Consider the following 12,642-nt stretch of genomic DNA (forward strand, 5'->3'; position numbering starts at 1 on the left):
AGCGTGTGCTAATTTTATACCTTTAAATTTAGAGCATCAGGTTGTTTTATTTTATTTTATTTATTTATTTATTTTTTTTAACTGACATAGACTGAATTTTGGTGTAAAGGGCTGCTGTTATTTTACTCCAGTTCTTTGAAGGATACTTATAAAAGTACTCTTTCCAATTGGCCAACTGTTAATAAACAGTGTGTAAAAATGTTTGAAAGGGTAAGTTCAGAGCAGATATTACCCAGCATTTCCTCCTAAATAAAAATGAAGTATTTTCATTTTGAGAGTTATAGTCATTCTATTTTAAAATCATCTATTCTCATCCTAAATTTGAAAACAACAACAACACTGAACATATTGGGCATCCTGTTCCTATATAATTTTGTGTCATCGATTTATGGGTGCCCTCTTGGATGATGATGATGATCTGAAGAGACTTGCAGAGTACTTACTCCTACTCTTTCAGCTAACCAATGGAGAAAGTAAGAGAGAGAGATGGAGTTACAGGCAGGGTGCAAGATTAGAAGAATTGGGGTTTTTATAGTTACCTGGCAGGAAAAAGAAAACAGGAAAGCAGGGCTGAGAAAAATAGTGGGTACTGAAAACAAGAAAAAGACATCAGTATCGTTAAGTGAATATATTTTATGTTCAAGGTTGGAGGCAAATGAATTAAATAGACACTAAATCACAGATGATGGGGTAATAAATAAAGAGGATGGAGTTATAGATAATCATGAAACAGAGAGGATTTTAGTTTTGAAGGATAGAGAACCAGGCTTTAGTTTAAAAATATGGTTAGAAGAGTCCTTAGGCAGAGACATTAACTTGCAGAGATAGCATCTAGACAACATCAGAAAAGAAGTTTCATCATGGCAAAGTTGTCAGTTTAAAGATTTCTGTAACAAATCAGCTTCTATTGACTTAGAAATTTACAGTTAATCTTTTTTGAGTCTCATAATATTTTTAACTAAATCTACTTCACTTAAAGGTATTCTATAATTTAATATCTTTTTGCATCATTTGTGAAGCACTTTTTGGTTTAAAAAAAACAATGATTTGAATACCTATAATTCAAGCATTTCTTAGAATGCTCTGACTTCCTGTGCTTCCTGATACGATGTCAAACCTTTGGCATTAACTTTCACTAATACCATTTTGGAGGTTTACACAAATACACAGGGATGCAAGAGGCAATTTTTAAAAACAAATATTCATGTCATATTGTTATGTCATCAATTTTGGATATATTTACTAAAGCAAGACTAAGGCAAAGCTAGATCTTTAAAATTATATTATTTTAATGTTCCACCAAATATGACAGCATGGAAGATGTCACTTATTCTTACCACCAATGGTGCTCGTTTACTACCATTTAAAGGAAACTGATACATAGTGTGCTTATATTCTTACTGGAAAAGAAACATTGTTTTTCAAGGAAGGAAATGAGGATAGTGTTTTGCTTCAGGTCATACAAAGTTGCTTTGCTGAGATTAGAAACCTTGTAGTGCCCAACCATGTAATTTTATCCACTCATTGGACCAAAATACAGTGCCAACCAAGAATGAGAACACATTTGTATCGTTCCAGTCAAAAACGTAGTTGTAGCTGTAACTTAAAGTTCTATGAACATATTTTCATGGATACCATTTTTAAAAAAGTTACAAGGGGCCGGGCGCGGTGGCTCAAGCCTGTAATCCCAGCACTTTGGGAGGCCGAGACGGGCGGATCATGAGGTCAGGAGATCGAGACCATCCTGGCTAACACAGTGAAACCCCGTCTCTACTAAAAAATACAAAAAACTAGCCGGGCGAGGTGGCGGGCGCCTGTAGTCCCAGCTACTCGGGAGGCTGAGGCAGGAGAATGGCGTGAACCCGGGAGGCGGAGCTTGCAGTGAGCTGAGATGGTGCCACTGCACTCCAGCCTGGGCGACAGAGCAAGACTCTGTCTCCAAAAAAAAAGTTACAAGAACAATTCTGGAAATGTGGGATTCATGTTAGCCATGGCTAAATTTTAACATAAGGCACATATAAGTGTGTCTTTATGCATGGACATACATATGGCTGTCTTAGAATTCGAGTAAATCACAACCAAAGGCATATTCATAGTTCTGTGTTTAAAATCTCTCATTGATTAGTGTATACTATCCTCTCAGAAGTTGAGGATAGTGTATACTATCCTCTCAGAAGTAGAACCATGTTGTAACAAACCAGATTAATGTCACAGTTTACACATAGCTGTAGTCTTTCCCAAGTAAAAGCTTCAGTCCATATAAGCCTAATATAAATGACTAAGTAATTGGTTATTTTACATCTTTTTAGACACAGATAACCTTAGATTAATAGTGACTGATGAAAAGAAAATAGCCCAGAATTATGTGATCCTAACAAGTCCACTATTTCTCACTTTTTAATTATTTTCTGTTCTCATGATTATGTGTAATCTTTTATGCAGAGATATCACATTAGATATACTTTTTCCCCTTCTATTATTACATTATAAGCATTTCTATATATTACTACTCATGGTTACTGTTTTAAATAGCTGCCTATTATGCTGTTTGTTGATGTCTCAGCATGACTTTGTTTATATGAGAGGTATTAAGCTTATGCTGTAAACACCTTTATTAATCTGAGATTTTGTATGCTGTTTTGTTAGAGGAAACATTCTATTAATGGTGGCACATTTCAAGTAAAAGCATGTGCTTTTTATTTTCAAATCGCTTATGGCAAAAATTCATTTTCAGTTCAATAAAGTATGTGTTTGTAAGCTTTGTCATCTGCCCCTTGACTGGTAGATGTGCAGGCTAAGGAGTTTTAAGTGTTTGGTTTTGCTTTTGGTAGTTCTGTGTGTATGTGTGTGTGTGTGTTTCTTTTCAGAAGGGGAGGGTAATGTCTTCTGTTGGAACATGCACTCCACCCTCTTTGATAAGGCTTGTGGTAAGATTTGCATCACTACCCATGACAGTCATCCTCATAGCATTAAGCACACAGCTCTTAGCTCCCATAATGATGCGTGGAGGGTGGAGTGTATTGCAGCCATATTCACCTTTCATTTGTGTGTTTGATGTGGCATTTATATTAAGTAGGAGTAATTTTTTTTCTGATTTTTTTTTCTTGTGTCACCAGTGCACCTATTCCATTCTTCCATCGCTGTGCTCCTGTGAACATTTCCTGCTATGCCAAGTTTGCAGAGGCCCTGATCACCTTTGTCAGTGACAATAGTGTCTTACACAGGCTGATTAGTGGAGTAATGACCAGCAAAGAAATTATATTGGGACTTTGCTTGTTATCACTAGGTAATTGTTTTTCTCATTATTAGCTATTGCATAGTATTGGAGAAGAAGACTGTTTTGTCTTTTAGCCAAAATATGAATACAACTGGGGATACTTGTAAAATGTTTAACTTCCCATAGCCAAAATCATTGTTTCAGATTATATATAGTTAAGAATATGTACATATAAGTATGTATATATATCTGAAACTCATTCCCTTTTTTTCTTTCATGGGAGAAAACTAGTGTTTTCCCAAACATTGGTTACTTAGTCCACAGCTACTTTAATATGATAGCAGGAGGCTTCTTTTAATGAATCAACTACCCTCTGTTTTTAGTTATGATTCCTAAAAGGTATATTTACTTATACAGGAGGCGACATATTCTCTTATATATTCCCATCTAAGAATATAGATTTCTGATAGATTAGTTTTGAAGTATGTAATTTCCTTTTCATTGCTACAGTGCATAGTATCAATGTATTGCTGGAAAAATTAGGAAATCTCCACCTATTAGCCACTGAGTTTTCTAGTCCATAAATAGATAATAAATCAAATAAAAAATTTATTTTCAAGATTAACACTCCCTGTATTATTCTAGAACTATGTGTACCTTATCAGAATGTATAGGCCTTCTTAGTTGGGAGAAGTAAACTATGGTAGGAACCAACAGCTATTTCATTATATAAGTAAACTTAGTATTTATGCCTGTTAACAATTATAGCCATTGAGAAGATACAAGCTGTATTTCCGTCTTTCCTGTCATTAGAGAGTATTTTCTTTTTGCTTAGGTAGTACTTGACTCAATTGAAATAATGCTGTCCATATGAAAATCTATTTCTGTGATATTTGAAAGGCTCCCATCTGTTTTTGGTTCCTGTACATTTATTGCAAAAGTGAGTACCTCAATAATGTTACCTAGACACGAATCCCAACCATTTATTTGGCTTTGCAAGTGGCCCAAAGAAACTTGACTCTTAGTCTAGCTTTATATCAAAATTATTTGGTTTTTGAAATAGTTGAATACTTTAACCAAAAAACTAAAAATCCAATTAAAAATAGTGCCAATAATGTTAAGCCATCAGAATTCTATTTTTTATTAGAATGATTCTCTTTTGAGGCTTAAGTATGTAATATAAACTTAAAAAATCTTTGTTCATTTTTTGTGGAATGGGCCTTTAGATAATTAAGAAATTTATAAATTATTTCAGAAATGTAATTCCCATGCAATGGTTAAATCTTTCCTTTCTTCTTTAAGATTTTTACTCAGTATTATAGCACATGGGATTTAGCTTGGGGCAGGTAGAATAATTGGCTGTATAACTCAAACAGCTTTGCTCCTTTTTGAGGAAGGTCTCCTTACCTGGGACCCCCGACCTCAGTTGAGAAATTAGACAGAGGAAGTTCGGCCATAGTAGGCTTCAAGATGTTACTCCACAGGGTCAGACCATCCTTTGGAGTTCTAGAGGAGAAACAGCCAGAAAAGGATAAGATGCCATTTAGCTTCCGGACTGACTGTCAGAGAAGTTAAGTTGGTCCTGAAATACATAGATTACTCAATAAAGGGTAGCGCCTAATTTAACTGATCTCTGTCTATGTGTAGTAATTTTTCTTGTCACCAACATGACATGTCATTCTCTATACTTTGTGTGCTGGCATGTATGTTTGCATGTCTGATGTCTTCCCCGTGGTGAATCCACAACAGTCCTGTGCTGTTTTTGAGTCACCATGTGCATTTGCATGTATTTTTTTCTGTAGTTTATAAACCCACAGTTAGGTGACTTTGGTTTCGAGTGATGCTATTTAAGTGGTACAAGTAGCAAAGTCAAATACAACAGCAGCCAGTTTCCTTCCTTATCTAAATTGTGGTCAATAGCAACAGATTATTTCCCTGGGGAAAAAAGCAACCATCGAAAAGGTTTTCTTTATATTTACCTGTGTTTTCAAATAATATTCTATATGTTCTCTATTTATCTTCCCTGCAGTTCTATCAATGATTTTGATGGTGATAATCAGGTATATATCAAGAGTACTTGTGTGGATCTTAACAATTCTGGTCATACTCGGTTCACTTGGTAAGCTATTTATTTCTTTGTTTTCATGGTACTTAACTACTTTAGTAGAAAATAGAAATATAAAGAAGAAAATAAATTTTATTTTCACATGCTATATCTTCAAGGAAGACTTAATTTTTGCCTTAAAATTTCTCATAATTCTATTTGCCCCTCCCCTCATTTCATCACTGTTGGCATTTGAAGTCCAGACTTTTTTTCTATGCATATGTATATGAACATATATAGTTAAATTTTACCAGCTGAATATGAAACCTTTTAGTAATGGAATTTGTTCTCATTACATTTATAATCTTCACTGGTATGTTTGGTCTTACTGTTCTCATCTGTTCTGTCTTTCCTGAAATTCTTTAGACTACTGTGATTATTAAAGTCAGAAATAAGATGATATATGTTGAGTTCTCCCCTACCTCCCTTAAATTTAGCATAAACTTTGCTTCCTTTCATCCCCTACTCTCTTCTGCTCCCTCCCACTTTTTGCCCTAGTCTGAGCTTTTGTACTAGGGTTATAATTAAAGTTAAAATATTACTTTCACCTGCTGTATCTTTTTAAAAATCTTGTTTATCTTTGCCTTAAAAAGTTTTATGATTATATTTACATTTACGTTTTCCTGGACTAGTTTTAGTAGGAACTACTTGTCCTTCTTCTATAAAGTAGTACAGAACTGCTAGTAAGGAAAACTAAATCAGTTATTTGGAAATAAATTTGAAGAGGTTTTCCTGAATGTAAAGGAAAATTACCAAAAAAGTAAAATGGTAAGTTAGAAGATGATAGCAGAAGAATAAACCATGACCTCAGGAGAAAAAAAAAAATGGAACAGAAACAATAATCAAATACACAAATAAAAAATTTCAGAATTAAAAAGATTCCCCCAAAAGATCATAGGCAAATTTAATTATGATTCAGAATTAGACGAAACTTTAAAGCTCTAGATATTAATAGTGTTGTGATGATTAAATTAGATCACATCTATAAAGGACATAGCACAGTTCCTAACACAAATTAAAAGTTTAATACTAAATACTGTCTACCATGGCTATTGTGAATAGCTTCCTCCTTGACATCATTATTTCAATTTCATTCTATTTTTTTAACTTCAGCTTTTCTCCTATAATTCATTTCTGTTTCTAGGAAACATATTTTCTTCTTCCATTTTCTGAATATATTAAACATTTTTCCGAACAATTTTCTTGTACCTGCAAGACTTCAAAATGGAAACATTCCCCTTGCTCTCAAATGTTTTTCACCAATTTCTGGTAGTTTTGATTTGTTTCTTCCTCTTCAACAGATGGAAAATTTGTACTTGGTGTTTGCCAACAAAAAGGCAATGGAATTTGTCTTTGACCTCATTCACTCTTGAGTGCAGATGTTGATGTACCTCGACTTTACTTCAGTTTTTTATCTCCCAGATGTTTATCGTATCAGCCACACACACACACATCTCTCTACTCTGAATTATCCATTTTTTTACTGTGACCTACAAGGCCTTACAGTATGGTCTGGTCCCCAGCTACCTGTCTGCCCACATCTCTACCACTTTCTGCATTGTTCATTGCAGTAGCCACAATGGTCTTCTTGCTCTCATGCTAAGGATGATTCTACCTCAGCCTCTTTGAACTTTGCCTAGAACACTCTTTCCTTAGATAGTGTCATAGATTGCTCTCTGTCTTTGATTCCGTTGCTCAGTTACCATCTTACTAATACCAGTGAGGCCTTGCTTACCCATGATATATAAAATTGCAAAGCTTTCCCTACCCAAACACTCTATATCCTTCTTACCAGGAGATCATTTTTTCTTTAGACTTAATATATTGTATTTTTCCTTGTTTTCTTATTTTCCCCCCCCTACTATTACATAAGTTCCATGAGCAGCAAGAGTGAGGACTCAGCCTTGTTTACTGCTCTATCTCTAGCTAGAACAATAGGTGCTGTAGCATTCAACATGTTTGCTGAATGGGTTGAAGGTAGGTATGTAAGCTCTCGTATGTGGAGGTAGGTTTGTCTCCGTCTTCAGTCTCGTTCTTTGACTCTCTCAACCAGTGTTGGAGATTAAAAAATGCTCATCCCTAGCACCCACCACTATTAGAGGTTTCCTCTTTGTTCCTCCCTTTGGAGGGAACTGTTCTTTTGATTTGCGTGTATTCATTGTACAAATATTTAATCAACTGCATTACTGTGTCAGTGCAAGACACAGAGGTATCTGTGATGAGTACAACAGAGAAGATCCTTGCCCTCTTCAAGCTTCATTGATGTTTTCTGTGATGCTTATTTCCTTCCTTCAGCCTCCTCAGCTTAAATGCTGAGGCTCTTTCTTTGTGATCAGTTCCTCTCAGGGGTGTATGTTTCTACTGGCTCGCTCTTAGCTTCATAGTCAATAATAAATAAATTTGAAGGAAGCTTATTTGATACACTGAAGGATTTATAAGTGCTTAATGTGGAGGATGATAATAGAGTAATGGACACTTTCTTTATGCTGGCAAAAAGTTATTGCTACGTACTTCCCAGCCAAATGGATTGTCACTGCATTAGTCCCATGATGATCAGTAGGAAGGGTCAAGAAAATTGAGAATTTATGTTACACATTTTCTTATGCTGATTACTGCATTAAAAATTGGGTCTTTTGTCTCCAGGAGGCACAGGTGTACTGTGGTGGCTATATGCAAAGCAAAGAAGGTCTCCCAAAGAAACTATTACTCCCGAGCAGCTTCAGATAGCTGAAGACAACCTTCGGGCCCTCCTCATTTATGCCATTTCAGCTACAGTGTTCACAGTGAGTTTAGGCTTTGGCTTGTCTTTTGGTTTTGTGTTTTATTTGCAGGAGATCATTAATGGAGCAGAAACTCAAATCTAGCTTTTGCATTCCTGACCCTGATCTCCAGTAGATAATATCTCTGTCCCATAGTGTATGAAACACTAAAAAATCTCCTGAAGGATTCCCTCATGGATGAGTGCTATTTGATGAAACATTTTTTCTACCCTGACTGCTTTTTGAGACAGGATGTTCACCTAGAATATTTACATTACCATTTGCTTACAAGAACATATTTCTTACTGTCATAAGATAATTACTTTTTAAAAATGATTCCCTTTACTGCAGAAAAGTATGTTAAAAAATATATCATTCCATTTACTTGTTCACTAATTATCTTCCCATTTGTCTTTCAAACTTTTCATTTAACAATATGGCATTATTTCAGAAATATATGAGTCAGGTACACTGGTCAGGTACAGTGGCTTATGCCTATAATGCTAGCACTTTGGGAGACTGGAGTGGGAGGATCACTTGAGCCCACGAGTTGTAGACCAACCTGGGCAAGATAGTGAGACCCTGTCTCCATAAAAAATTAAAATCAGCTGAGCATGGTGGTGTGCACCTGTGGTCCCAGCTACTTGGGAGGCAGAGGTGGGAGGGTCACTTGAGCCATGATTGTGTCACTGTATTACAGCCTGGGCAACAGAGTGAGAACTTATCTCCAAAATATATATGTGTATTTGTGTGTGTGTGTGTGTGTGTGTGTGTGTGTGTGTGTGTGTGTGTGAGATTTGCTGCTTAGGTATTAAGCAATAAAATTACCAATTAACATGTGGTTAAATAATTTATATGTATATCTTTGGTTCATCATTATCTTCTCTCTGAAAAAAGAAAAAAAAATCATTACTTCTAAGAGCAATCCCAAGCTTTTTATTGAGCATCAGAAACAAAAAATAAAGCCACCATAAAACCATTGATGCCAAAAGATATTTGTTAGTTATTTTTATACAGATATTACAACAAAATATGAATGAAATCTCATTTTAGGTACAATTTGCTGTGCCAGCTGCTGGAGATGGGATGTGGGGGTAGGAGGAAGCAAGGGGTGAATCTGACACAGATCCCACTTTTAAGGAGCTGTTGGTCTAATAAGGAAGATAGAAATAAAAACCTCATTTTTGTGGTGTATCTGTTTAAATAAAGAGTCTCATCCTGACTGACAATATGTTTTGATTCATAATGAGTGGCAAAGGGAAAAGGAAAAAATTCTGGGATGTATTAATAAGTTGATAAATCCTTTATATTTTGCTTTAAAGGACACTTGGTAACCGTAATATACAATTGACAATAAATATTGCAAGAGAGATACTTACTGCTAAAATATTATTGAACTTCAAAGAATGCTACCTCCAGGTTTGGGAGTGAAGGGTTATGTTAAAAATTTCCACTATTTTCGGTTTCTGTTTTCACTACTTACAATAACTGAAACCATTCTCTCCATACAGGTGATCTTATTCCTGATAATGTTGGTTATGCGCAAACGTGTTGCTCTTACCATCGCCTTGTTCCACGTAGCTGGCAAGGTCTTCATTCACTTGCCACTGCTAGTCTTCCAACCCTTCTGGACTTTCTTTGCTCTTGTCTTGTTTTGGGCGTACTGGATCATGACACTTCTTTTTCTTGGCACTACCGGTAAGAAGATATGCTTCTTTCTCTTAGTGACAAACGTGATTTGCATTCCAGTATTTTAGAACATCAGAGAGAGGTGATTCTTCAGACATTTGTTGGTGACGGTCCAATAGCCATCAGAACTTGTAGTGGTTATGGCTCTTCAACAACCTACTCCATATTCGTCTTTTTTTTTTTAGACAGAGTCTTGCTCTGTCACCCAGGCTGGAGTGCAGTGGCGCTCTCGTGGCTCACTGCAACCTCCGCCTCCCAGGTTCAAGCGATTCTTCTGCCTCAGCCTCCTTAGTAGCTAGGACTACAGGCACATGCCACCATGCCCGGCTAATTTTTGTATTTTTAGTAGAGACGGGGTTTTACCATATTGGCCAGGCTGGTCTTGAACTCCTGACTTCATGATCCACCTGCCTCAGCCTCCCAAAGTGTTGGGATTAAAGGCGTGAGCCACTGCTCCTGGCCTTTTTTTTTTTTTTTTTTTTTGAGACAGAGTGTCTCTCTGTCGCCCAAGCTGGAGTGCAGTGGTGCGATCTCAGCTCACTGCAACCTCTGCCTCACAGGTTTAAAAGGATTTTCCTGCCTTAGCCTCCCGAGCAGCTGGCACTACAGGTATGCACCACCACGCCTGGCTAATTTTTGTATCTTTAGTAGAGACAGGGTTTCTCCATGTTGCCCAGGCTGCTCTTGAACTCCTGGTCTCATGTGATCTGTCCACCTCAGCCTCCGAAAGTGCTGGGATTACAAGCGTGAGGTAGCGCGCCCAGCCCATATTCGTGATTTTTTAGAACATCCTAGCCATGTAAGTCTAGATCAGGGAAGGCCTGAAATTGCATTCTAATTCTGAAATGATCATGAATTTGAAGTAAGTTCTGGTACTGACTCAGACATTTAGATTCCTTCTAAGATGAACCAATGAATGCAATGTCACTCAGGAGTTACCTCAAATCCCAGGTATAGCCAAGGATATACTTACTTCCTTGAGATTTTCTAGTTTGGAAACGATCTGACCCTACCTAGAGCTCCAAGTGAGGATATAGTTAATAGTTAGACACTCAGACTTTCTTACAGCCATACCGAATATCAAAGGTTAAACTTAAATGGAACTAATTGTAAAGAGTATCATAAGGTTAGTAAACTTGTATGTAACTATGTAACTTATCTGTCCATTCAGCACACACACTTAGCAATTGAATATAATAATAATTTCTGTACTTTGTTAAGAAATCTATAATGATTGGATAAATAATAGGTCTTGAAAAAAACTGAAGTGTTTGAAAATTCATGGTTAAACTAAATAATTGATAATATAAGAAGAATTTTATCAAATAGAACAACTTTTAAAAGCTTTATATGATGCCTCTGAGGACATCAAAATGCATAATAGTACAATTCTTAATTTCACAACTTTTCAAGTGATAGTTGTTTTTGTCCCTTTATGAAATAGCACACGGATCAGAAGGTTTGTGGCTTGGGGTAGGGGGGCCCTATTGCCTTCTATTTAATTGCCGTATTTCTGGATTTGTACTTTATGTGCTTCTTCTTTCCTCCCTTGATATTTTCCTAGGCAGTCCTGTTCAGAATGAGCAAGGCTTTGTGGAGTTCAAAATTTCTGGGCCTCTGCAGTACATGTGGTGGTACCATGTGGTGGGCCTGATTTGGATCAGTGAATTTATTCTGGCGTGTCAGCAGATGACAGTGGCAGGAGCTGTGGTAACATACTATTTTACTAGGTGAGAATTTGTTGTTATTAGAAAATTCAAGTTCATCTAAGGGACGGTGTCCACAGGCTGGAGGGGAAGGGAATCAGACTGGGGCTGGTAGGAGTTTCATTTCTTTAACAAAATAATTAGAAATGAATATGATAGAGTGTTATATATAGTTGATAATTCTGGGAGGTGGTCAAATGAGAGATTGTTGTTTTATTCTTTATACTTTTCTGCAATTGTCTCAAAAAATTTATCGTGATGTCACAAGTTGTATTTAGCAGAAGAATAAATCTTATAGTGGTGCCATACGTACTTCTGCTTTGTATAAAAGTCCATCAAAGGACAAATCTTTTTAGTTTGTTTAGACCGGAACAAGTGTGAGTTCCCTTTGCTAACTTTAGAGCCAAATATGAAAGCTTTAGGCCTCATAGTTTTCTATTATAATTATATGCCAAGTCTAAATTGAACATCTTTTTAAATTCTGTTTTCTGATTATGTGGTTAACCCCATAAGTATTCACTAATAAAAGCTTTCGGAGCACAGTTTTATTTAACTTGAAGTATTAGAGCATCAGAACCCCATGAAACCATAGAGCAATGACATTAATTTTATATAGCATGTGTGTAGCATTTGTAATAGTTATATATCACTTGGCCATTTTGTCATAAGACAAAATAAGAATGATGAGCTGATTTTTTTTTTTTCACTGCATTGAACTCTAAACCATACCTGTGTTTCCATCTGATCTAGGCTTTGTTTTAATTGTCTTTGGTCATTTTTTAAATAGGGATAAAAGGAATTTGCCATTTACACCTATTTTGGCATCAGTAAATCGCCTTATTCGTTACCACCTTGGTACGGTGGCAAAAGGATCTTTTATTATCACATTAGTCAAAATTCCGCGAATGATCCTTATGTATATTCACAGTCAGCTCAAAGGAAAGGTAAGAGGAAAATGCATTTCTGTACTTTCTGTGGGCACATTCCAGACCTCAGTTCTGCATGTAGGAAAGCACCCAATAATGTTAAATACAAAGTTGTGTTTTCTTCAAAGTCTTTACGAGGCAAAATCTAGCCCTTCTACCCTGTCTCCCACTCATGCGCTCCGTATGCTCTGGCAAAATTCATCCAATCACTAGTTACTAAAAGTTTCCTGTGCTGCTCTTC

At 36.3% G+C, this 12,642-nt stretch overlaps 1 protein-coding gene across 5 annotated transcripts in view; it reads left to right on the top strand.

The window, feature by feature from the left end:
- The window catches only part of LOC105481019 (solute carrier family 44 member 1), a 243,524-nt gene that overhangs the window by 157,774 nt on the left and 73,108 nt on the right, over positions 1 to 12,642 (top strand). For all 5 annotated transcript variants that reach the window (XM_071078099.1, XM_071078098.1, XM_011740264.3 and 2 more), the window contains 6 exons: positions 3,117 to 3,286; positions 5,247 to 5,336; positions 7,965 to 8,104; positions 9,592 to 9,778; positions 11,334 to 11,499; positions 12,263 to 12,419. In XM_071078099.1, coding sequence (XP_070934200.1) covers positions 3,117 to 3,286; positions 5,247 to 5,336; positions 7,965 to 8,104; positions 9,592 to 9,778; positions 11,334 to 11,499; positions 12,263 to 12,419 — 910 coding nt within the window. The remainder of the gene's footprint in view (positions 1 to 3,116; positions 3,287 to 5,246; positions 5,337 to 7,964; positions 8,105 to 9,591; positions 9,779 to 11,333; positions 11,500 to 12,262; positions 12,420 to 12,642) is intronic.

This window comes from Macaca nemestrina, chromosome 14, assembly GCF_043159975.1.
Source record: "Macaca nemestrina isolate mMacNem1 chromosome 14, mMacNem.hap1, whole genome shotgun sequence".
NCBI classification, from domain to species: domain Eukaryota; kingdom Metazoa; phylum Chordata; class Mammalia; order Primates; family Cercopithecidae; genus Macaca; species Macaca nemestrina.